The sequence below is a fragment of the Heterocephalus glaber genome, unplaced genomic scaffold (genome assembly GCF_053883595.1).
Source record: "Heterocephalus glaber isolate CG9 unplaced genomic scaffold, H.glaber_assembly_v1.0 deba00001532, whole genome shotgun sequence".
Lineage (NCBI taxonomy): Eukaryota > Metazoa > Chordata > Mammalia > Rodentia > Bathyergidae > Heterocephalus > Heterocephalus glaber.
In genome coordinates this window covers 187,408-212,782 of record NW_028258330.1, presented here as the reverse complement: position 1 = coordinate 212,782, position 25,375 = coordinate 187,408, and the positions used below count along the sequence as shown (strand labels likewise).

The 25,375-nt window shown below is 47.5% G+C and overlaps 1 protein-coding gene across 1 annotated transcript in view; it reads right to left on the bottom strand.

Annotated features, from left to right (window-relative positions):
• Nucleotides 1-4,853: 4,853 nt before the first annotated feature.
• The window catches only part of Ninl (ninein like), a 97,110-nt gene continuing 76,588 nt past the window's right edge, over nt 4,854-25,375 (bottom strand). The window contains exons 16-23 of the mRNA XM_087188598.1: nt 24,834-25,141; nt 22,672-23,514; nt 17,142-17,246; nt 15,880-15,952; nt 8,878-9,036; nt 6,864-6,977; nt 6,163-6,240; nt 4,854-5,564 (exon numbers count right to left, since the gene is read on the bottom strand). Coding sequence (XP_087044724.1) covers nt 5,373-5,564; nt 6,163-6,240; nt 6,864-6,977; nt 8,878-9,036; nt 15,880-15,952; nt 17,142-17,246; nt 22,672-23,514; nt 24,834-25,141 — 1,872 coding nt within the window. The 3' untranslated portion in view covers nt 4,854-5,372. The remainder of the gene's footprint in view (nt 5,565-6,162; nt 6,241-6,863; nt 6,978-8,877; nt 9,037-15,879; nt 15,953-17,141; nt 17,247-22,671; nt 23,515-24,833; nt 25,142-25,375) is intronic.

The following is a 25,375-nucleotide window of genomic DNA, read 5'->3' as shown; positions in this document are numbered from 1 at the left end:
TGATCTCAAGGTGCATTCATTTAGCTATAAATTTCTGAAGCTCATCCTTTATGGCAGAGTAGTACTCCATTGTATAAAAAAACCACATCTTTATCCATTTTCTAATTGATGTCTGCCCTAGTTTCTTTATTAAATTTTTTTCTTGCAATACTGGGGAACAAACCTAAGTGCACTTTACTGCTGAGCTATATCCCAGACTTTTTTTCACTTTGAGACAGGGTCTTACTAAATTGCCCAGATTGGGCTTAAACTTGTGATCCTTCTGCCTCAGGCTCCCCGAGCTGGGATTACAGGTGTGTTCCATCATACCTGGATTTTATTAAAAATTAGTTGTTTGAATTTGGGGAACTTATCGAGACCCTGCCTCAAACTAAAATTTTAAGAAGGGCTGGGGTCATAGCTTAGTGGTAGGGCACTTGTCTAGCATGCATGAGGCCCTGGGCTCCATTCCTAGTACTAAAACAAAATTAGTTGCCTGTGTATAGGTGGGTTATTTTTGGACTCCTGGTTCAGTCCCACTGACCTACTTTTCTTTCCTGACACCAATACTGTGCTATTTGTATGTGTCACATGCAGTGGATAATTTTGACGTAGGTATGTTAATTCTCCACATATCTTCTTTTTGGGGGGTACCAGGGATTGAACTCAGGACCTTGCACTTGCGAGGCAGGCGCCGGAACCACTGAGCTAAATCCCCAGCCCTCCACATATCTTCTTTAGGTTTGTTTTGCTCTGGTGAATCCTTTGCTTTTCACATTAAATATAGGGTTAGCTTGTTAATTTCTCCCCAAACATAAACAAAAACACCTGCTGGCATTTGATTAGCATTTCACTGAATTTGTGTGTGTGTGTGTGTGTCATTGGGAGTGAACTGACATTGCAACAGTATTGACTTTTCTGGCCCCAAAGCAAGGTGTATCTTCCCTTTGTTTCTGTCTCCTATTTTGTAGTTTTCAGTGTACAAGTCTTAACAAGTCTTGTCTATATTTCATAGTTTTGATAAATAGTATTTTGAAATTTCAAATTCTAATAATTTATCAGTAAGTACAGATGCAGCTGAAGTTTAATATATATCCTGAAATGTTGCTAAACTCCTTCCTTCCCATAGCTTTTCTGTAAATTGCATCAAGTTTTCTACGCCCAGTCATGCCTTCTATGAGTTTTACTCTCCCTTTGTAATCTGGAAGCCTCTTTTGTTGCCTGATTGCAGTGGTTTGAGCCACCAACAGTATTGGATAAAAGTACAATCTCAGGAGGAAGGCATTCAGTCTTTCACCATTGGTATATTTGCTCCTAAGGGTTTGAAGATGTCTTTTATCAGGGAGAAAAGGTTCCCTTCTGTTTCTTTCTTTCTTTTTGGGGGGGGGATGTTGAGACAGGGTCTAGCTATGTAGTTCAGGTTGGCCTTGAACTTACTGTATAGCCTAGGCTGGCCTCAAACTTGTGGCGATCCTCCTGCCTCAGCCTCCCAAGTGCTGGGATTACAGGTGTGCCACTATGCCCAGCTCTTCTGTTTCTAGTTTACTGGAGTTTTTACAAAGTCAGGAATGGATGTTGGAGTAAGTCATATCAATTCTTGCATCTATTGACATGATGTTTTTGTCCTTTATTTTGCTAATGTGGTGAATTGCAGTAGTTGATTAGTTGATTTTCTGAAGTTAAGGCAACTGTATATTCCTGCCAGAAATCCCACTTAGCCATAATGTATTATTCTTTTCGGTTGGATCTTACTTGAAAATATTGTTTAAAATCTTTGCATCCACCTTCTTATCACAGGATATTGGTCTGTAATGGTCTTACAATGTCTGTGAAGAATGAAGGCCAGGGTAGTCCTGTTGTCCTCATAGAATGAGTTGTGAAATACTTCTTCCTCATCATTGTTTTGGAAGAATTTGTTTGTTTGGTATTATTTCTTCCTTAAATGTTTAATAGAATCCACATTTAGACCATCTGGGCCTGGAGTCTCTTTATGAGACATTTAACCACAATTTAAATTATTTTAATAGATATAGGGCTATTCAGATTTCCATTTTTTCTTTAATAAGCTTTGGTAATTTATGTCTTCTCCATTTTACCTAAGGTGTCAGAAACTTACTGGCATAAAGTTGTTCACATTAGTGTATTACACTTAATATCTATAAACTCCGTAATGATATTACCTATTTCTGTTATTGGTAAATGTTTTTCTCTTTTATTCTGCCCCATCTGACTAGACATTCATCAGTTTTATTAATCCCTGAGAGAACTAGCCTTTGGTTTATTGATTTCTGTATCCCTTTTCTGTTTTATCTGAGCAGCGCACTTCTTCAGAGCTTGGACTTGGCAGGCCCCTGGACTTGGCAGGCCCCATGGTCTGTTACTGCTCAAGAGTTGTGCTGTGGCCCACAGAGGGCACTGCCATATGTAAGTGAACCTGTGGCTGTGCCAAGCTACCAGAGCAGGCTGTGAGGCTGTGCCCCGCCTGAAGACTGCCGCTGCTAACACTGATCTTCTGTTTCTTGCATCTGCTGATCTTCATCATTTCCTTTTCTTCTTCCTTTGGGTTTAATTTTGCTCTTCTTCTTCCAGTACTTAAGGGAGAAGCTGAGGTCACCTATTTCAGACATTTCTTTCAGTACTGGGGCTCACACATGCTGGGCAAGCACTCTGCCACTGAGCCACATCCCCAGCACTTTTTAAAAATATTTTTTTGACAGAGTCTCACTAAGTGCCCAGGTTGGCATTGAACTTGGGATCCTCCCGCCTCAGCCTCCTGAGTAGCTGAGATTAAAGCTGTGCACCACCAGGTCCAGCCTTTCTTCTTTTTTAATAGAAATGTTTGGGGCTGTTATGGTTTAGATCTAGAATGTTCCCCCAAATTCTCAGGTTGTAGAAGGTGATGGAACCATGGGGCACTAAATTATTTATCAGTGGATTCATCCACTGAAGAGTTCAGAGCTGAAAGTGCAGTTGGGTCTGGTTAGAAGTGATAGGTCACTGAGGATGTGACTTGGAAGGACACATCTACCTCCCTGGGTCATCCCTTTGCCCTCTGCTTCCTGGCTGCTCTGATGTGACCAGCTTTTTCTTCAGTAGACCCTTCTACCATGCCATTACTGCACTGCAGCCAGTCAACCATGGACTGAAAATGTGAGCCAAAATAAACCTCTCCAATGCCAGGTGTGGTGTTGCAGGCCTGTAAGGCTGAGGCAGGAGGATCCCCCAAGTTTGAGGCCAGCCTGGGTTACATAGTTCAAGGACAGCCAGAACTACATAGACCCTGTCTCCAACAACAACAAAAACAACAACAAAACCAAAATAAGCCTCTCTCTACCTTTAAGTTATGAGTGTCAGGTAGTGTGTTCCGGTGACTGGAAAGTAACTAAGACGGATGCTATGAATTTCCCCCTAAGTACTTTGACTCAACCTCACAAGTTTTGGTACATTGTTTTCATTTCCATTCAGTTCAAACTATTTTCTAATTTCCCCTTTGATTTCTTCTTGGCTCCATGGACTTAGTATGTTCCTCAGAATTTCCCGGGTATCATTTTCTTCTTGGTTTCTAATATAATTCCATTGAAGGTATAAAATAATACTAATATAATTCCACTGAAGGTGTCAAATATACTTTGTATACTTGGATTTTTTTAAACTTTGAAACTTGTATCAGCAAGGCCCCAAACACAATCTAATTTGGTACATCTCCCAAGCACACTTCTGTGGTTGGGTAGTGGGTCTGCGTATGTCAGTTGGTGGCTAGTATTTCCCTTTTTGTCACTACAGTCCCAGAGAGATGCCCCAAGTGAAGGCATGTACCCTACTTGTCTTGATAAATGAAGCTCATTACACCTGTGTAACACAAACTGAGACAGCAGCTTAACAATTGGTAGAAGTGGTCCCCATTTGATGCTCTTTTTTGTCAGTTTTCTTGATTGTCTTGTTTGTGTATCTAGTTGTACCTATCTGTGGACTTTAGGATTCTTGTGTCCTCCTCTAGGGTGAGGGGCTTCTAGGGAGCAGGGAATACTTGTTTGTATTTTTATTGGGAATATATTACATTTATCAGTGAACTCAGAAGTCAACTGTTCAGCTATATGTCGTTGAGATTCTGTCCCAAAACAAATCTTTCTGACCTCTCCTAGGCTTCAGGATCTTTCTTAGTGCTGTAAAGCTTTCTTTCCTGCCAGTATACACAGCACCAGCAGATGAGAAGAGGCACTCCAACTTCAGGATGGGCTGCCCCAGGATGAGGAAGGTGGTCAAGAGCATCAGGACAGGCTCCCCACCTCTGTGTAGAAGGCTATGGCAGAAGGTTATTTCAGATATCCAGTATATGGGCACATGGGTGCTTCTCATAAAACTGTTTTTCTACCAGGAGTGGTGGTGCTCACCTGTAATCCCAGCCACTTGGGAAGCTGGCACAGGAGGATCACAAGTTCAAAGCCAGCAAAACTCTGTCTCAAAATAAAAAAATGAAAGGGCTGGGGATATAGCTTAGGGCTCCTTGGGTTCAATCCCAAGTACTGCGAAACAAAACAAAACTTTTTCTATGTGCTTGAAATACTTTACAGTTTTGTCGTTTTGAGACAGGGTCTCACTTTGTAGTTCAGGCTGGCCTTGAACTATGTAGCCCAGGCTGGCCTCAAACTCATGGCAATTCTCCTGCTTCAGTCTCTTGAATGCTAGAATTACATGGTGTGTGACACCATGCCCAGGAAATATCTTATAATTAAAAAAACTTAAGTCAGTTTTAATAGAAAAGAATTTATGGCAAAATACAGTGATTTCACATTATAGTAGTACATTCTGCTAAATAAAATGGCCATAATGTATGTTTCAGATATAAAACTATACTTTTTTTAACATGTGCAATCTCCAGTGTGATGACATTTTAATAAGGAAATGACTGTATTTGCAAGACACCATTGTCCCTGAGTCTGCAGATCTTAGTTAGACCAGCCCCGCCCAGACACCCCCAGCAGGCCCTGAAGGGGTATTTGTCCCTCCTGAGTCCAGGATGACTGCACAACACAGGGAGTCACTGGAGCATGTGGACTCATGGTCCAGAGCTCTTGTGATCTGAGCTCCGAGGGGTGATGAAATGGGAAGAGCGCACAGAGTCCTGACTCTGCACTCTATTTTTCCAGATAAAAGCACAGCTCTAAGCGTTTCACCCTTTTTCTTAGTTGCTTTTTGCTGAGCCCCAGAGCTGCCTCTTCAGTGAGTGGGAAAACTGGGAGCAGATAGTGGGGTCTTATCCAGGACCACTGATAAGAGCGTGGCCTGCTGCCCTGTGCACATTTCCTGGCATCTGGCACAGAGCAGACATTCACTGCACTCCTGTATAATGTCAAAAGATGTTCCCTAGGGTGAATTCTAGGAAGGCAAGCAGCCTACACAGAGAGAGCCGCAGGTGCAAGCTTGCTGATCAGTGTGTTGAGAGCTCGAACTTTCTCCTCCAAGATGCGCTTTTGCTTCTCAGCACCCCACTGCTTCTGCTCAGCAACTTGAAGAGCCTTTGTGAGGTGAGCATTTTCCACATAGAGCTCCTTGAGCAGCAGGCCGGATCTAGTGGTCTTTTCCAACTAGAGGAGAGCCATGTTTATAGTCAATCCTCTGCAGAAGTGCCATGTGACCAGCCAACTAGCCTGCCCCCCCCACCCCACGCACACACGCCACATCTGTCCCAGCCATAATTCAGATTCCTAGAGATCTGACACAATACTAAGTACACTGGCAAGCAGGGTGTGGTGATGTACACCTGTAGTTCCAGCACTCCTGGAAGCTAAGGCAGAAGGATTACAAATTCAAACTCAGCCTGGGCAACTTAGTGACTTGGCAAGACCCTGTCACAAAAAATGTTTTAAAAGTGCCAGGGTGCTGGGAGTGTAGCTCAGTGGTAGACTGCTTGCCTACTATGCACAAGATGTGCTTTCCTCAAAGGCCCTGAAACAGTTCCCCAAAGAAACACTATACATGATGCAGTGTGGGGTAGTACTTGGTAAAATCAGTCTTCTGTAGATTACTTCATTATCAATCTGAAGATAATTTGCTCACTCTCTGGTTGAAGTTTAGACCCCTAATGTGGCAGTCCCACGTGGAAACAGGGCACCCTGGACTCTGTGAAGAGCTGCTGGGGCCTGCGGGGAGGGGACTCAGAGGGTTAGAACTGCTGCCACTCACCTGGTCCAGCTTCTCCCGAAGGAGCAGCTCCACCTCTACTGCTGGCCCTGCCCTGGTATCCAGCTGCTCCTGCTCCTCCTGCCACAGAAGAAGGTTCCACACCCACTCATGTTTCAGAAGGAGTCACCATAGTGCTTATTTACTTCAAAATGAAAATTGGCCAAAACATAAAATCTGAGAGTAACCATGAGTAACCCTCCATCTGTACAAAGTGGTGCCACCCACGGCAGCCATATACCCGGCTTCCAGCCCTGGTCAGGGCACAGTGTGACCACACAGAAAACCTGAAGGGCCAGGGGCCTTGGGAGCATAGGGCCTGCTGCAGCCATGAGCCTTGTCCACCCACGCATCACTCAGCCAATGCCTTCAACTGAGCAACTGAAGGCCAGATCTAAACCCAGCTTACATCAGTCTGACCCTGGAGGCTTCTTCCAGAACAGTTTCCTTGATGCCATAAAGACCTGGTGACTTCACCCTGATTCTCCTGAGATCCCACTGACATGAGGGGGAGTCACAGCCTTGTCAGAGTCTGTTCTGAGGCAGATACAGTGAGGCCACATGATCCAGGGAAAGGGAGAGCACGCCTGCCCCACTCTGTGCCCCTAGCCGGCCCACAGCCCACCTGAGCTGGACCAGGCCTGGCCCTGCCATCTCTCAGGCCAGGACTGGACCGAGCACCTCCAGCCACCATGCATACCCACCTGGTCCTGGCCTTCCTCACGGCTCTCTGTCAGCTCTGACCGTACCAGTTTCAGGCGCTGACATTGCTGACTCATGTGCTCAAGTTCAGTTTCAAGCTTCTGGATCTGGGCACACTTATAAAATATTAATTTCATAAGTACAGTACCATAAATAGCCCACTACATGCTTAATGAAGAAACTTTAGACTATTATAGAAATTAAACATGGCAAAAACATGTCCCATGGTGCCCAAACCCACCCAACATCCTTTTGTAATTCTCTCTTGCATTTCCCAGGACACACGGGGCCCTGGGCCACTCTACTCTCACTGCAACCCCAGGATATCAGATGTTATTGGAGAGCTAGGTCTTCAGCAGCTCCACCATAATTACCCATCATCTACTGCTTACAATTCCAACTGATTCAGGTCTGTTTTACTATTATAAATAGCACAGTGATGAAAATACTTCTAGTTAAGTCTTGCCATAAGGCTCTTAGGTATAGTTCCCATGAGGAGGGTCCTGCATGTCCAATCATGTGAACATTCTTGATGCTCTTGACACATATTTTAGTGAGCTGTCCTCTGAGGAGCTTACACCAGTTCACTGTCCAGGCATCAGCATTTAATTCCATTTTTCAACTGCATTGCCCCTGAGAAAAACTGGGGCATCTAACACAATGTTTCTGAGAAGACTCTTTTGCACTCCCAAGACTTGCCCAGTCTGGGGGACACTCTATGTATGCCTGGACCAGACTGTCCAGATAAGTATAGTCTGGGGACCCTGGGAACTGGGCAAACTAGTGAGTGGTCTCTGTAGGAGGCATCACCTGCCCTTACACTAATCAGCTGTTCCATGGGATGCTGTTCATCAACAGGACAGAGCCAGCTCACAATGTCACTGCTATGTAGCCTTGTCTGCAAAAGGCCCTCCCAATGGTGACTAGGCATGGAACAGAGTGTCATGGAGAGGGTAAGTGCCTCCCTCCAAGACACTGCAAATTGGTGGTCTCCTGTCCCACCCACCACTGCCACTTTCCTGTCCGGCCCACCACCCCAACCTTGGGGACGAGTTCTTGTCCAGCCTGTGGCCGCTGGACCCTCTCCTTTCCTGTTACTAAGTTTTAGTCTATCCTATTCTTTCCTGCTTGCACTCATTAACATGTTCATGATGGGGTGTAATTCATGTTTCTCTGCCGAGAGGCTCTGATTTGAATTTGATCATTCCAGCCAGCTTGAACCACCGGTAGTACATGGATGACTGTCTCATTGGGTGGCTTGTACCACTGGTGGTACAAATGGATCTAATCACTTTTATCGGTCTTTTTACAATAAAACTAATGAAAAGTCTATAAATGGACCAAATGTAGTTTCTTAAACTTAAATAATTATTGCCCAAATATAAATATTAACACTATTCATGCCAATTAAAATTATAATAATAAACTTTTTTAAAATTAAAAAGTTCATAGCATTTCTTTATGGGTTAATAAAAAATTAATTCCCTACTCAGTGGCACCGTGGCTGGCTCACAAGCGCAAGGTCCTGAGTTCAATCCCTGGTACCAAGAAAAAAAATTAATTCTCTAAATTTTAACATGGAAATCTTACAAGTACCCCATTGCTGGTGTATATAATATGTGTTTACAACTGCTATACCACAAATTGTATTATAATTTTTTAATACCATTTTAATGTTTTCCTTAAGGAACTGTAATGTGATGACAACTGGTCTGGTAAATCAGCACCTTTCTTAGTATTTTTGTAATCAAAGACCCACTGCAAAGCGGGTCTTCATAAATGAAATAGGTCTTCACAAACCCCATCTGTTTCCTTGGATCTCTTGGTGCCACTGTACTCCCCTGGCACATCTAGGTTGTGGACACAGTGGCTATTTTCTCCAGGTCCTGGGGATCTGCTGAAGCTGCTTAAGCCTACTCCCCCAGGGCTTGCGAAGCCCCGCACTCTCCTGTCGGAGTGCTCACCTCTCATCCGTGGGCCTCGCTCATTTGTACCCATGACTCCTGCCGCCCTTACCTGCTGCTCCTCTCGGCGCCCCACTTCCTCCAGCCTCTGTGTTAATAGTTGAGCAGCTGCCAGGTTCTCCTCATTTTGGGCCTGATGGGTGGAAGTGACCCCTTCCAGCTGAAGGACCCTGCAGTTGAGCTGTGATACTTCATTCTTGTATTTCAGATTCTATAGCAAAAAAAGGTTAAAACAGATTGAGAAACGGCTTTTACACCAGCAGCTCCATTCAAATCATTCCAGTGGTTCCCAGGCAGCGACACCTTTGCTTCCGGGAAGCATTTGGCAGGGTCTCGGTTTATCACACCTTGGGGAAGAAGGTGCTGGCATTGAGAGCTGGGGTGACTGATACCCTGCAGCGCAGGCCTGACACAGCCCGGACATCAGGAATGCCAAGGACCAGAGTCCTGGTGTTCCTCAGGAGGAACAGGCCTTAGCCACCAGGGCTATTACGTGCCACAACCATGGTCTACCATGGTGAAGACCGTTTGCATCTGTCCCATTTCCCCCATGGTTATTTCTAAGGCATTTTAAGCAATTTAAAGTTTACAAACAACTGAATTCAACCTGAAGTATGACAGTCTCTTCAAAGTCTCCCCTGCTCTTTGTCACTGGACATGCAAGAGCTTTTGGCAGGCAGTGTGTGTCCACTGAATGGGATAGTTTGCTTTTTTCCACAGCCACTGCTGGCCAGAGGATAGAAGATTGTCAGCAAATGCCCAAGGGTGAATGAGGACGCACCAGGCATGGAAGCAGCAGCTGGGAAGTTGGCCCTAAGCCTCTCACCACGGAAATTCCGGCATTTGCCATTCTTGTCATGACTGTCTTCACACAAACCACATTTCTGCTCCCTTGCTTTTTCCCACTGTGGTCAGTTTTAGGGTGAGGGTGCCTGCAGCACCGAGGGCCTCGGCTGCTGAGGCTCAGCACTGTGGTAAATACTGTTCTGGTTTTGTGAGCTTAAAAAGAACATGGAGGATCCTGAAGTTGCTTCATTTGGGTTTGTCTAAGCTTGGCAAGTTCTCTGAGAATCTCAGTCATTTCCTTCCCCAGAACCTCAGGGGTCTGTGCATTAGAAACTCCTGGCAATTCTGTCTGGTAAGATTGTTCTCTCATGTTTATCACAGTTTTTGGTGAAAATTAACATTGATTTTCCATATTGATTCACGTTCATCAAAATGAAACCTTCCTTGGACATCTGGTATAAATAAACTAGTTGATCTCCTTCTATTCAACTTGAGTATTTAAAGTCTCTTTGGAAATAATTTCAAACATATAGAACATCGCCAAGCACAGAACAGAACGAGGACAATTCATTCACTCGATGACACCTTTCCCATTTGCACTGGCATCTGTGCTCTCTGCATATGCACACACCCCACCCCACACACAGCATGCACAGCACACATGTGCACACTCATGCCTACCACAAATATATGCACACACACACGCCACACACATGCACAGTGTTCTCTGACATCCAGCCCTGTGTGTGACTCCTGAGAACAGCTATGCTCCCTCTAGAAACATTGCTTCAGGACAGTGATCTCAAGTGCCACATGCTCTCTGGTTGTGTCAATGGCCCAGGGGCGTTCTTCCCAGCACCCTCTCCTCTTGGAGTCAGATGGTGCCTCTGTCATGTTGTCTTTGTGACTGACTTTTGGACAAACATAGCCCTTTCCCTCCATTAACAGCTCTGAGTGTGTCTGACACTTCATGATGATACAGGTGATTCGCCCTGGCTAAATGCCACACAGATGATGCTGTGATTTTTTTGAGGCACTGCATCAGGGGTGCAGATGCCACCACCTCAGGTGACAGATACCCATGATGCTCACTTCAATTCCTAACTGGTGTTCACCCAACTTCTACAGCAGAAGCCAAGAGGAGCTGTCAGCAGTTGACTCCTGGGCAGGTGTTAAACAAATGGGTGTTTGTGTCAAAGAGGATTCCTCTGGATCTGACTAAGCCTTTAGGCCCACTTTCTGGGTCACATGACAAACAAGTGACCCAGGACAGATCCAGAATGTGATGGCCTTTGAGACACTGCTTAGTCCCTTCCAAAAGTCAGTGTCACAGGGAAAATAGGAGTTCTGGGTCAGGAGACGCCTCAATGAACTGTATTTCCACAGATGTCCCCAGCAGCACCAGCCATCCCCTGTTATCCTCTGAACTGTGACCTGGACCTGGGACCATGGGAACCTCTCTTGTCTCTGGGACTCAGTGTAAGCACTGAGCCCCTGTCCCTGGCTTTGTCAGTTCCTTGCTGGTCAGAGCATAGGAAAGGCCCCTCGGGCCTCCTCAGATAAAAGTGATTGCTAGGACCGGAACTGTGCACCTGCTAACTCCACACATGGAATCCCTGGCCCCAAGGCATTATATTTGGAAGTGGGGCTTTCAGGAGCTAATCAAGGTTAAATGAGATCATAAAGAGCAGTCCTACTCCAGTAGTACTGGTGTCCTATGAGAGTACAATTTTAATGGAAAAGAATGATGGAGTAAAAAGTTCTGTCTATAACTCCAGGTGATTGAGAAGAGGAAGAGATCGCTCTCAAGGCTATGAGAGGACAGTGAGAAGGCAGAAGCCAGGCAGCCAAAGGCCCCACCAGAGCCAAACTGCCAGCACTTCTAGCCCCTCACCACAGAAGGTGAGTGCCAGGCTCAGTGTGTGCGGCTTTGTTACTGCACCCAGAATATTCTATTCTCTTCCTGTCCTCAAGGAAGACAAGGATGCCCACAGAGGCTCCGGGGAATCACAATATGTGAAAATACAGTGATACCTCAGTTCATGAATGCTTCTGTTTGTGAACAATTTGGTTCACAAACAGAAGCATTTGGCAAAATTTTGCTTCTGTTCATGAGCTCCATATTGGGTGACGGGACACAACCATGGCCATCTTCCCCACATAAACATGAATATGGCCATCTTCCCTGGAATTGTGGAACAAATTAAGTTCATGAAGCAAGGCACCACTGTACTCAGCCCCAGCCCCTCTGCCCACCTGTCTCAGCACAGGCCTATGGGAAGAACAGCAGTAAAAAAGTAGAATAACAGTGATGGTGAGGAGGAGGAGAACTGCTGGTGGGAATGTAAACACTTACAGCCACTATAAGAAACAGGTTGGGTTACTTATAAAACTAAGCATGTAACTACCATATAACTCAGTCATGACTATCTTGGGCATTTATCCTGGCGACATGAAAACTTACGTTCATACAAAAACTCACATGGTAATGTCCACAGAAGGTTTATTCGTAATAGCTGAAACCTGAACTCAGCCCAGATGTCCCTCAAAAGGTGAACATGACATAAATCTGCACATCCCATCACACAGATTCCTCAGCAGGAGAGAGAAACTACCAACACTTAGACTTCAAGACTCTTCAGGGAATCAGGATGTGTAAAGGTCATATTCTATATAATTTAATTCTTAGAACATTTGAAACAAGTTTTAGAAATGGAGGACAAAGTAGTGGTTGTTGGGGGTTGGGTAGGCAGGGAGAGGATGGTGTGGTCATGGAAGGGACACCAGGGACTCTGCGGTGTTGAGAATATTCAGTGTCTTGACTGTGGTGGATACAGGACTCTGCACAGATGATGACACTGTACAGAACCTGACACACATGCACACACTAATGACTGTACAAGCGAAATTGGGGAAATCTAAACAGGATTCATGCACTGTGTCAGTGTCAGTATCGTGGCTGCGATGTTTGAGTTGTGTCCTCCTCAAGATTCACATGTTGAAATCCTAACCACAAGTACCTCAGAATGTGACTGTAATGGGAGACAGGGTTTTTAAAGAGTGACTGAGTTAAAATGAGGTCATATGAGGGGACCTAAACCAATATGATTGGTGTCTTTGCAAGAGGAGAAGGCTGGGACACAGACAGACAGAGTGACAACCACAGGAGCACACAGTGAGAGGACTAGGCAAGGACTCAGAAGAAACAGCCCTGTGACACCCGATCCCACACCTCCAGCCTCCAGCACTGAGCCACAGGCCTGTGTGCTTGTCCAAGGCAGTCCTGGGTGCCCAAGGCAGCGTTACACTACAGCTTTGCAAAATGTTGCCCCTGAGGGAAACTAAACCAATTCTGTGAGGGATTTCTCTACATTGCTTAATGCTACACATGAGTCTGCAATTGTCAATTCCAAAATTTTAATGGAAAAGAATAGTGGAATGAAAAGTTCTGGTATATAACTGTACAGCAGATTGATCGTGGATAATGATGATATACTGTACTTTCAAAAACTAGAAGAAAAGATTTTGAATGTTTTTACCACAAAGAAACGATCAATGTTTTGAGGAGTTAGATATGTTTAACTGGATTTAAACATGTGATGTATACCTGTATCCAAAAAAAAATCACATGTCATAATCCCAGCCACTCAGGTGGCCGAGGTATGGGGATTCCTAGTCCAAGGTCAGCCTAGGGAATTTAGTGAGATCTGTTTCAGAAATAAAAAATGAAAGCTGGACACGGTGGTGCATGCCTGTAATCCCAGCACTTGGGAGGCAAAGGCAGGAGGATCGTTGTGAGTTCGAGGGCAGCATGGGCTAAATAATGAGACCCTGTCTCAAAAAGGAAATAAAAAATGAAAAAGGATGAGGATGTATCTCAGTGGCAGACCACTTACCTAGCATGTGTAAGGTCCAGGGTTCAAGCCCCAGTAAAAACAAAAAAATCACATGGCATCCCATAAATATGTATAATTTTTATGTATCAGTTAAAAAATAAATTTAAGAATTGAAAGAACACCAAAGATGGCACAGCCTAGCCACATGCTCATTACTTAATAACTAAGAGGCCGATGGGCAACCCACTTGCCGGTACCCCTTCTGTCTCTCTTAGGCAGAAGCTGCCTTTCTCCCAATAAATTTTTCCTACTCTTTTTTTTTTTTTAGTACCGGGGGTCAAACTCGGGTCCTTGCGCTTGCGCAGCAGGCGGCGAAACCACTGAGCTAAATCCCCGGCCCCTAGCCCATGTATTCTTAACTGTTTCTTTGGCTTTTGTTTCCTCCAGACTCCAAGCGATAAGACTACCCAAGATGACAAGGCCTGTCGCCTATCGAAGGCCTTTAGATAGACCCTCTGTAGAGTAACACTGACTGCTGATCACAACTAGGACCCTCTTTAGCCAGAAGTAGCCAGACTGGTCTTCGCCCTTTTGCCCCCTTGCAGCAGTTAGGGGTACTTCTTCACAGGGGGGAATATTACAGATATGTATGTTAATTAGATATCTTGTAGGCAATTAAGACAGGACCTCCCTTAAGGCACCAGCCCTCCAGGAGCCAACACAGCAAGGAGCCAACATAGAGAACTGAGGCACATTCACTGGTTAGCATTATAAAAAGGAAAAGAAGTGTTACTTCCCCTAGAGATAGATAGCAGTGATTGATATTCTAAATGGGAAATTCCTTGTATGTGATTTGTCTTCTCATTTGATTCCCATTTAATCGATATTACCTGGGTGACTGTACTTGTGATCTTATTGGTTGGTCATGGTTTTGTCCCACCTCATGTCCACCTTGTAAATTTCCATTGGGTCTTATAGTTTCGTCCCACTTTGTACCTGCCTCACCACATGGCTTTGCTGTATAAAACATCTTTGAACTGTGGGGTGGGTGGGCAACCCACTTTCTGGTCCCCCTTCTGTCTCTCTTAGGCAGAAGCTTTCTTTCTCCCAGTAAATTTTTCCTACTTTAAAAAAAAAAACTAAGAGGCCCAGCACAGATGGCAACTGCCTGGGGCAGAGGCAGAACTGTGGGGTCCGTGCCCATGCAGTGGGAAGGGCCTTCACACATAGGTTAGGACATGGGTCAGACAGCAAGTGAACAGGCTGAGTGTGATGGAAACCAAATGCTCACGGTGGGAGAAATGGTCAGAGATAGCTAAGATCATCCCAGTGATGTGGGGTGGGAATGAGTTTGAAGTCATAGATTTTGTGTGGCAAGATGCATAAACAGACTTCACATGCATGTGTGCATGCATGTGAACACATGTCCTGCAGCTGGATCCACTGAGCATGCCTAGAAATAGCACAGCCCAGGACAAGGGGCACAACCACTGCTCTCTGGAGAAATGGTGGTTTCAGGGCTGGGGCTAAGGAATAGCAGAGGAAACCGGGATGTCCTGGGGCCACCAGAAAGGAAGGAGGTGCTGGGAGAATGCTTAGGACCTTTCAGAGGGCAGAGAAGCCACTGTGGTAGGGCTCCCATGTTGGAGTATCACTGCGACTGCAGCTGGTAGTGGATTGTAACACTGAGTAGTAATAAAGTGGGATAAATGAACAAATGGCAAGAAGAAAGCGCTTCCTTACAGGAGAATGCCAATTAGCAAAAGTGACCAACTGGCTGCCATCATAATCACAGTGACTCCACCAAAAAACCAAAGGATGCTGCAATTCATAGGGGAGGGTTTGAAGAACAGGACACTGACAGTATCAGAGTCCCTCCCCATATTACAAAGAGGGAAACAACTTGCTGCGGGGAGGCCCAGCTCATTCCTCCTCACCCAGGCAGTCACTGTGGCAACCACCAGCAAAAGGGCAGTCTACTCTGTTCCCAAGAGGATGACACAGGACACGCTATAACTTCTGAGTTGTTCCTGCTGAGTCACAGGGAACATCAGGCAAGCCCAAATGGAGGGTTGTCCTACACAGAAGCCACCAGTAGCCTTGCAAACCTTGAGGCCCTAAGAACCAAGGACAGACCAAGGGCAACACAGCCACATGTGATCCAACGATGTAGATGCCAGCAGATGGCCTTCCTGATTATGAGGGGAGCTGGGGGCTGGCAGCTCACTCTCAAATCTTTTTTTTTTTGGTACCAGGGATTGAACTCAGGACCTTGTGCTTGCTAGGCAGGAGGGATGCCACTGAGCTAAATCCCTGGCCCCAATCTCAAATCTTTTAAGGAAAAGTTCGCTACTCCCCATTTTGTAAGTGTAAAACTTGTGGCATAGTAATGGGGGCAGTGGAGCTGGGTCATGCCAGGGTCAATACCTGACCTGGATGCTGAGCTGCTCGTCCATTTCAAAGCAGACCTTCTCCTTGTCTCTCTTCAGAGCCTCAATCTCCTGCCTATTGAAGAAGCACAATCAACAGTGTCACTCGGGAGCACTCAGCATCTTTCTTCCTGGCTGCCTGGGCCATAGTGGCTTGGATCTTCAGCCACAAACAGACTGGGCACTGCCTTCCCAGGTGCCTGCCGCTGCTGTCACAGTGAGGAGTAGGAGCATCTGACAAACGTATCAGTGAAAAAGTAAATCCAATTTTAAAAATAATGAAAACCTCAAAGAAAAAGACACATCCCCATGTACATCCCCATTATAATTTGGGGAGCATTCCAACCCCAAATCAGGGGGATCTAGGATTGTAAAGCTGCTGATTTGTAGAGAAGTACTACGTTGACAGTATTGTAAGGACAAAGCCCTTGTGACATTCTTCAGTCACACAGTTATACAGGCTTTTTTTTTTTTTAAACAAAATAGGCAACGATTCCCAGTAGCAGCATGAAGACCATGCAGTCTCACATCTGCTGAGGTTGGTGCTCTGCAGGGCCCTGGTAGTGCATTCAAGGGAAGAGTGATTTCAGTTGGATCCAGGAGTTGCTAAAATGTAACAGCAACTGTGCTGATTCTATAGACACCACTGCAATTCTACCCAATCAGAACCACATCCTCAGGATTTCAGAGCTGAGTTCATATTAAAACAGGCTAAAAAAGACAAACTGTCCCTGGAGATGGCTGCAGCAGTGATGGCAGAAAGCCACCCCCAACCCACTCCCCTTCCAGGTGCAGATCCCTGCCTGCTCGACCTCGCTGTGGCCCCAGCCCCTCTCTGCCCAGGACCTGCCTCAGCTCTGCCTCACTGACATATCTACACTGCCAATGACCCTGGGGAACGGCATAGCTGGAATATTATCGGGATGTTAACAAGCAGACTGCTTGCTAAGGGGCTCCAGCAGCAGCCCAGTCCCACGAAACACTGTGCGCCCCACGATGCGGCCAGGGCCCTCTGTAAGGCTGGTTCTGGGGCCATCCGTGCTGTGTCTGCCTGTGGCCCTGTGCACATGCTCTGCCTCCACATCCAAGACCAAGGCACGGGAATGAGGGTGCCCACCCACGGTGGGAAGAGGCCAGGCTGTGCTTCTTGGTCTGCTCAGATATCAGCATGCCCACCATGCAGGCCTCTGGACTGAGGGCAGATCTGCCTCTCCCTGTATGTCACAGGCCCGAAGGTCCAGATGGCCTGAGGAGATGGGCCTTACCTCTGCATGTCACTCATGTGCTCTGCAGCTCCAAGTTTCTGCTGAATCCTCTCCAGATCATTTTTCAACAAACCGTTTTCTTCAGAAAGCCTCTGAAGCTCCTCCCTATGAAATTGTGAAAAGCCTGGTGAGGCTCAGCCTGGCTCTGCTGCTGGAGGCTCTGGGCACCACGACCATTCCATTCTCCAGAGGAAGCATGGACCCTGCCTTCTCCTATGGTGACACACTGTACTCTGGCCCCTCCACAGAAAGCATGGCTCTCGCAGCCTCTAAACTGCATGCTGGTGGTGGCTCACCATGTTTCAGCACCTGGGCTTCGTCACTCTGTCCACAGCCGGCCCATGGGAGGTCCAGCTACTCACACTGAGTGCTCAGGACAGCTCAGGACATCCAGCTCCTGTCCACAGACTACAGCAGAGCCAGCAGAATAGGAGCCAGAGCCCAGAGTACACGAGCACCATCCTGCATCCAAGGCCAGCCTGGAGAGGGGAAACTGAGGAAGGGACCACACCAAGCACAGAGACACAGGGTGGTCCTCATAAGGGCAGAAGCAGGAGTGACCAGGCAACATGTGACCCATTTGCCAGCTGCTCTGCCTTCTGACAGTTAATCTGTGGAGGTGGCACTGTCACTGTTCTTAAGGTAAATGGGCCTGGCAGACATTTATACCTCCCACCCATGGTCTCTATCTGGCTTTATCTTCTTAGTTTTTAAACCTAGAAAAACCCAAAGCCACATGTTTTCTTCATGTTCATTTTATGCACTGTGCTTATACTAAGCGTAAGTATCTCCTTTATATGACTTCCTTTAACTCTTGAGAAACTAAAGAAAAAAAAAAGAAATAGAAGTCAGTGGAATTTTAAAAGCAGTTTCAAGCAGGGGAAGGAAACACATGAGACCTGTGTTTTGAACTATTGCTGGGTCACTTCCTGGAGCCCAGATGGCTGCAGGTCCCTCTCCAGCCCTGCACTCAGCACCCAGAGCCTGCACAGGGCCAAGTGCATAGTGAGCCAATATCCTCACAGAAAGCAATGGAACCCTCCAAGGCACAAAGAAAACAGAGATCTGGAAGCTGACCAAGAAGCCAGACAAAGCTGGGTGACCCTGAACCAGAGCCTACATCAGTGCCATCATCGGCAAGGCAGAGAGGCTGCACCATGGACATCTGCTTTTTGCCCACCTACTCTGGATTCTGCAACCAAGCATGGTGTCACACACCTGTGGTCTTAGTTATTCAGGGGGCTGAGGCAAGAGGATGAAAGTTTAAGACTAACCTGGGCAACTCAAGGAGACCCTGCCTCAAAAACATTTTTTTTTTTTGAGACAGGGCCTTGGCATGTAGTTCAGGCTGATTTTGAACTCACTATGTAGCTCAGGCTGCCCTCAATTTTTCAGCAATCCTCCTACCTCAGCTTCCTGAGTGCTGGGATTACAGGCATGTGCCACCATGCCTGGCTCAAAACAAAACTGAAAAAGGGTGGGGGAAGTAGTATCTCAGTGGTAGAGCACTTATCTAGCATGTATGAGGTCCTGGGTTCAATTCCCAGTATCATTAAAAAAAATTCCCAGCAATTCTATCAAATCAGAATCACACCTAGACAGGCAGGCCTGGAAAAGAATTTCTAGGGGTCCTAGTTGAGCACCTCCTCAATTCTCTCCAAGAGCAATATAAACCATTTTGCAGAAAAGCATTCCCTATTAAGGCTGCCAAGATTCCCAGAGATTAACATCAACTAAGCGGGAGCTCACAGTCAAAAATTATCCACATACATGAAAAAGCTATCCATGAGAGACAACAGAAGCAAAACCAAAATAGAGACAAAAACAACTAAACAAGGAAAAATGCAGAATTAGATACTCTAGGAACTTCAGGTATTGGAATTATCAGAGATAAACTAAAAATATTATTAAATATTTATATAAATAAAAGATGGAAATTAAAGAAAAACAAAAAGAAATCACCAATGATCAGATGAGACCAAACAGAAGTTTTAGAAATAAACAAAAAGAGGGCCGGGGATTTAGCTCAGTGGTTACACTACCTGTCTCTAAAATGCAAGGACCCAAGTTCGATCCCCAATACCAAAAAAAAAAAAGAGAAATAAACAAAAAGTAAGTATCAATAAAAACTCACTGAATGGGTTGAGCGAAATTAGACAGAGCTGAAGGAAGAAACAGCTGGGTCAGTGACGTGAGAATACAATGAGGTGGGGACAAAAACACCTAGCATATGCCACAGAGAGAAGAGAAGATGGGAAATATGAAAGAGCAGTTGGTAAATGGAGAACGTGAAACGTCCTAACATTTAGGGGCCGGGGATTTAGCTCAGTGGTTTCGCTGCCTGCTGCGCAAGTGCAAGAACCCAAGTTCGATCCCTGGTACAAAAAAAAACAACAACAAAAAAAGTCCTAATATCTAGCTGTAGAGCTCAGTGGGTGGAGACACACTACTTTAACAGCAACGGTGGAGGGTTTCCTAACACACCAATCCACATGCGCAATTGAACATGTTTTCTAAGCAGGAGAAACAAAAAGAAAACCATGCCTTTTGCCACAACTGAATAACTCTATTCTGAGGTACACGCTAACATCAATGTTCCAAAAAACAAGTACAAAACATTTACTGCAGTAGTGACAGCCCCAAAATGAAACTACTCAAATGTCCATCAACAGGAGAAGAAAAGTAAATTGTGGTCTATCCACACAAGAGACTCCTACCAGCAATGCAAATGAATGAAGTGTAGCTCAAGCAAAATAGGGACGCATCACAAATGGGCTGACCCTGGACAGATGCAGACGTGTATGCATCATGTTTCCTTTATAGAAAGTACAGGATTAAGCAAAATCAGTCTCTGCAGTCAGAGGTCCGACTAGCAGCTGCCCACAAGTGACAGCTTTCATGAGCTGTTTCTTGTTCTGACTGCTGCAAACACAAATGTGTTCAATTGCTGAAAATTCTTCCAACTGCATATGTATATAACACTAACAAAAAGCTAAAAAGAATGTAAAATACACACCAAAAGGGGAAAAACAAACAAACAAAAAAACACCAGCAAGGGAGAAGATTGTAGAATCAGCCAGAGAACTGAAGTCAGATCCTGACTCTGGTGGAGAGAGGGGCGCCACTGCCTCTGAGGGAGTCCATGCCCTGCCCCTCAGAACCTGTGAGCATGTTCCATTATGCAGCAGAGGATGCTGGGTCTGAGAGGCTCCATGTCATCTCCAGGGTCCTCAAGAGCAGGAAGGAGGGGGGAAGAGAGTCAGCTCAGCACCACATGACGTTGGAAGGCCTGGCCTCACCACCTTGACTACCATCGAGATTGGGGTGCAGCTTAGTGCTGAGCATTTGCCTGGCAACACAAGGCTCTGGGTTTGATTCCCAGTCACTGACGAGAGAGAGAGAGAGAGAGAGAGAGAGAGACTGATTGACTAATAGACTCTTTTAGCTGAAGTTAGTGTTCACTAGAAAAATGATAACTACATGCATAGCATAATCCTTGATTGGATCTGGGGACCAAGGAGTGATCCAGAAATAATACACTGGAACAGCCCGGGAGATTTGAAAGTGGAGGGCACATTAAACACCAGCACTGTGGGCTGGGGTGCAGGTCAATGTGAGTGTCTAGCCAGCATGGGTGAGGCCCTGGGTTCCATCCCCAGCACCACAAAAGAAAAAAAAAAAAGACCACTCTAGTAATGTTAAATTTCCCATTTGTGATAACAATATTGCAGAGATAACAATATTATGAAAGAGTATCTGCTCTTACAAAATAACATACAGGCTGGGGATTTAGCTCAGGGGCACTGCACCTGCCTTGCAAGTGCAAGGTCCTGAGTTCTATCCCCGGTACCGGAAAAAAAAGAAAAAAGGAAAAGCAAAACAAAACAACAACAAAAAAACCCCCAAAACCAAAAACAAAATAACATGCATAAGTATTTATCGGTAAAATATCATGTCTCAGATGATTCCAAATGATTCAGGACAAAGAGTGTGTGGAAGAAGAGACAGCGAAGTCAGGCCATACTCAGGCTATTCTCTTCACAGTAGCTCCACCCTCTCTAGACTTGGCTTTCTCCTCTGATAATGGTCCTGACTCTTGCCCAGCTGGGGCACTGAGACTATGGGGCTGGGGGAGGGGTTCCCTGCCTATCTAGAAGAGGCTGGGGACAGAGCAGGAGGCGGGGGTAGCCCAGCATGGGCTGGGGGTGCCAAGGCCTGGGGTGCCACCCAGCTGCCAGGTGCCAGTGCCCACACTGTGTCCACTTGTAGAAGGCCAACCACACCTGCAGTGGCCCCAAAGGACATGCATGGCACCATGCCCACCATTCCCTTCCTTGTCATAGCAGGACCAAAGCTTCAGGGATGGGGTGATCTGGATGCCCAAGCAGTGAGAACAAGCTCCATATATAAGGGGTGCCTTCCCAGAGGCAGAAACATCAGGATGGGCATGCGCAGACCTTGGACAGCAGGGGCAGAGGGCAGGCCTGGGGTGTGGGGGCTTCCAGTCAGTCACTGGTGCTCCCTGCCTTCAGCTGTGTGGTGTGCTCAGTTACTCCTCTGGTTTACTATAAAATGCACATCTCTGTTCCTAGGTGCTGGTGCTGGAACCTGGGGCATCACATGTGCTGAGCAAGGTCTCCTGCAGAGCTGCACCCCAGCCCATGCTCCCACAAGCATGTCCTCATCACTCATCTGTGACCACAGATGTCACCACCTGGACCAATGACATGACAACCTCCTTGAGAGTGAATGCATAGTGTGCTGTACAGGGACCAAAGCCAGCACACAAGGGCATCACATGATCGTCAGTGTCCACACTTGTGACAGAACACATGGCACCTGTGTCCCCCAGGAGATGGGGCAGGAGATGCTTGGGTGCACACTTGGGCACCTGGCCAACAGACCGACATCTGCAGCAGCATCTCCAGCCCCTGGGGCACTCTGTGCCCTCACATCCCAGGCTAGCCCAGGACATGGGACCCAGATGCCCTTTCCAACCACAGCTCCTCTACATTGCCCTCTGCCAGCCTGGGAGCTGCTGGGCCCTGTGTCTCCATGCTTGGTACATAGATCAGGCCACAGTCCCTCATCTGCCTCTCAGAGTCAGCAGGAAGAGGGCTATAGCCAGCTCAGGACCACTGTGGGACCCCCATGCACAGTCCCTGTCCTTATAAGACCAGAGGCAGGGACAGAGGGTGCTTGTGGTGCCTGCACAGTGAGCACCATGGCCAGCATGGCAGCCTGAGACAGTTGGTGGGGAAGGAGCACGCGGGAGTCAGGGGCAAAAGAGCCTGGTGGGTCTAGTTCTGCATTTAAGACTGGGAGACCAATCCTGGCATGCTGGCACATGCCTGCAATCCCAGTATTCTGGGAGGCTGAGACAGGAGGATTACAAATTCAAGCCCACCCCTGGCAAATTAGTGACTTAGCAAGACCCTGTCTCAGGGGCAAGGAAAATAGATCAGTGTGAAGGCCCTGGGATCAATCTCCGGTACTGGGGGTGGGGTGGGTGGGTGACGGAAGCCCACACCTGTCATTCTCTCTAGAATCTGCTTCTCTCTTGAGAGCCCGGACAACATCTTCCAGCTGCAGAAGTTTGGTTTTCATGTCATTCTTCTCTCTCTCCACCATATCTGCTTCAGTTTCCCCTGCTGGGTTTGGGAACTCAGGTGTGGTCCCAGGACCTGAGTGGTGCTGGAGCCAGGTCTGCAGGGCACCATCTTCTCCTGTACCCCGCGAGGGCAGCTCCTGGACATCAGGCCAGCTTGGGCTCACTGTGGCCCTTGCAGAAGGTGCTGGCTCCTCAGGATCAGCCCCCTTGTTCTGCCCAGGTGCCTGTATGGGTGGCCCCTTCTCAAAGGGGACAGAAGCTGTCTCCTCTGCATCCATCAGACCCCAGCAGCTCTGTTCATGGTCAAGGCTCTCTGGCAGCCCTCTGGACACAGCATCTGTACAGCAGGGCTGGCCAGGCCCATCTCCCACTGGCTCCCACGTTCCTCCATGGATGTCTAGGCATGGGGACATGGGTATGGGTGCCCCCTGCTGCTCCTTGTCCGTGGTTGCTGCAGCTCCGCCTTGCAGCAGGACCCGCAGTGCCTCTGCCTCCTGGACCAGGCTCCCCACCTGCTCGCGGTGGGCACGCTCCAGCCTCTTCCTCTCCAGGGCGAAGGACCTGCACATTTGTGCCTGCTCCTCACCCAGGGCCACCTGCAGCCTCTGCTGCTGCTCCTGGCAGCGCACGAGTACCTCCTCCTCCCGCCGCAGGTGGACCTGCTGTAGCCGGTCCTTCTCGAGCTGGTGCCGCAGCACCAGGCTCTTGCAGTGTATGTCATGCTGAGACAGCATCCGGCTCAGCTCCTCTGCTGCCTCCTGCCTGCGGAGAAACCATGCATCACACACCTCACTCCCCTGCAAGGTTTTCACTCTCCTGCCTAACGACTGGCTCCCAGCTGCCTGGCTACATCTAACCTTGTGTCCCTGAGCTCAGGGCCTTTGTCCATCCTGGGACCTTTCTTTAGAGTCCCATAGGATCTGACCCTGAGGTAGGGTTCTTCATGGGTTCCAGGCACCTCAGAAGCCATAAGCCACAATGATGGCTTAAAGGTACAGGGAACACAGTGACACAGAATTAAAGTTCTGTCCCACAGTCCAGAGCAGGGCACTGGCCTTGAGTCCCTGAGCAGCCATAGCTGGACTGCCCTGCCCTCCAGGCCTGTCCCTCAGCCACTGCAGGGGCCTGCAAGGGCACAGGCTGAGTCCCTTCCACCTGCTCTTGGGTTTAAATGAAAAGAACTCAGGACAAGCACAAAACTCAAAAATGACATCTCTTATAGGTCCAAGAGGCTGATGGTCAGTCCTCATAGCCCCATGGCCTGTGTGTCCCTTGGGGTGGGCAGGGGGTGCTGATTCCTCCCCATCAGAGTCCCTCACACTCAGGCCACCCCAATTCCCCTGACCAAGAAGAGCATCTCCCTCATCCCAGTCAGGGCCACAGCCAACCAGGAAGGTACTGTGGGCACCTAGCCCTGGCTAGGGGAGGCCCTGGTCCTTGGGCCAGTAGTGTGTCCCCGAGCAGCCTCACACCTCCTTCAGGCCAGCCTAAGGGATGGGGCAGGTGGCATTTCTCAATAACTGTAACACACAAGAACACATTCTGGAATCAGGTTTGGTGGTGCACACTTGTAACCCCAACACTCAGGAGGCTGAGGCAGGAGGATAGCCACAAGTTTGAGGACAGGTTGGGCTACACAGTGAGTTCAAGGCCAGCCTGAATTGCACAGCAAGATCCTGCCTCAAAAAATGAAAAACAAACAAAAAGAATACTCTAGTTTTTCAAATAAAACTTTTTTGTGGTTGGTACAAACTTCTGAGCCTTTTCAAGGAACCTCACTAACCCAAGTTAACTGTCTTTCCCCTTTTGGGGCTTTTGGCTTGTTCTAGTCTCCCTACCTGCATGTGCCATGTCCTGGAAACTGAATGCAGGAAATGATGGCGGCCAGGACACCTGCCTGGCACAGCAGAGTTTAAATGTGTCACAGCAAGCTGCTGTCGCCCGTGCTGTTTCATGCACGTTTCCGATTCAGCGCAATGACTCTAGGAGGCAATTGTTCCTTTACCCTCATCCCTGCCAGGCAGCAAATGCCATCGTGGGTTCCCAGCAGGAAACCCGGGCCCAACCCGCTGAGTACAGACCTGATCTGCCGCAGCTCGCCCTGGTGCTGCTGCCACATGTGTTTGTCCAGCTGCTGGGCCAGGTCACAGAGCACCGGTGCGCAGCAGGAAGTCATTGCGGCCCATGAGGCCTCAGGGCCACCTGCAGCGGCTCGCAGCTGCTCCCGCAGGCCCAGGATGACCTCCTGCGACGTAGCGCACAGCACCTCCAGGTCCGCTCTCCGGGCTTCCAGCACTGTGACCTCCTGCTGCCGCGCCTGCTCTAGCTCCATCCTCTCCTTCTCAAAGTTGTTCTTCATGGCCTCGATTTCCCGCTCATAGGAATTTACCTAAAGAGAAACAAGAGCAGCACTAACTCACAGGTCCTGGAAGTGACTGACTGGCAAGACAATGCAGAAATGAGTGGCGTCTTCAGGACATCCAAGCCCGGCGACTGCCCAACAAGCAGACACATGAATGACAGCAATGCTCTGGGGACCCAGTGTGACTTCACAATGACCCCTCAGTAGAGGTGGAAGGGCAGGTGGCAGGAGGAGGGCAGAACATGTGATAACCGTGAGGCT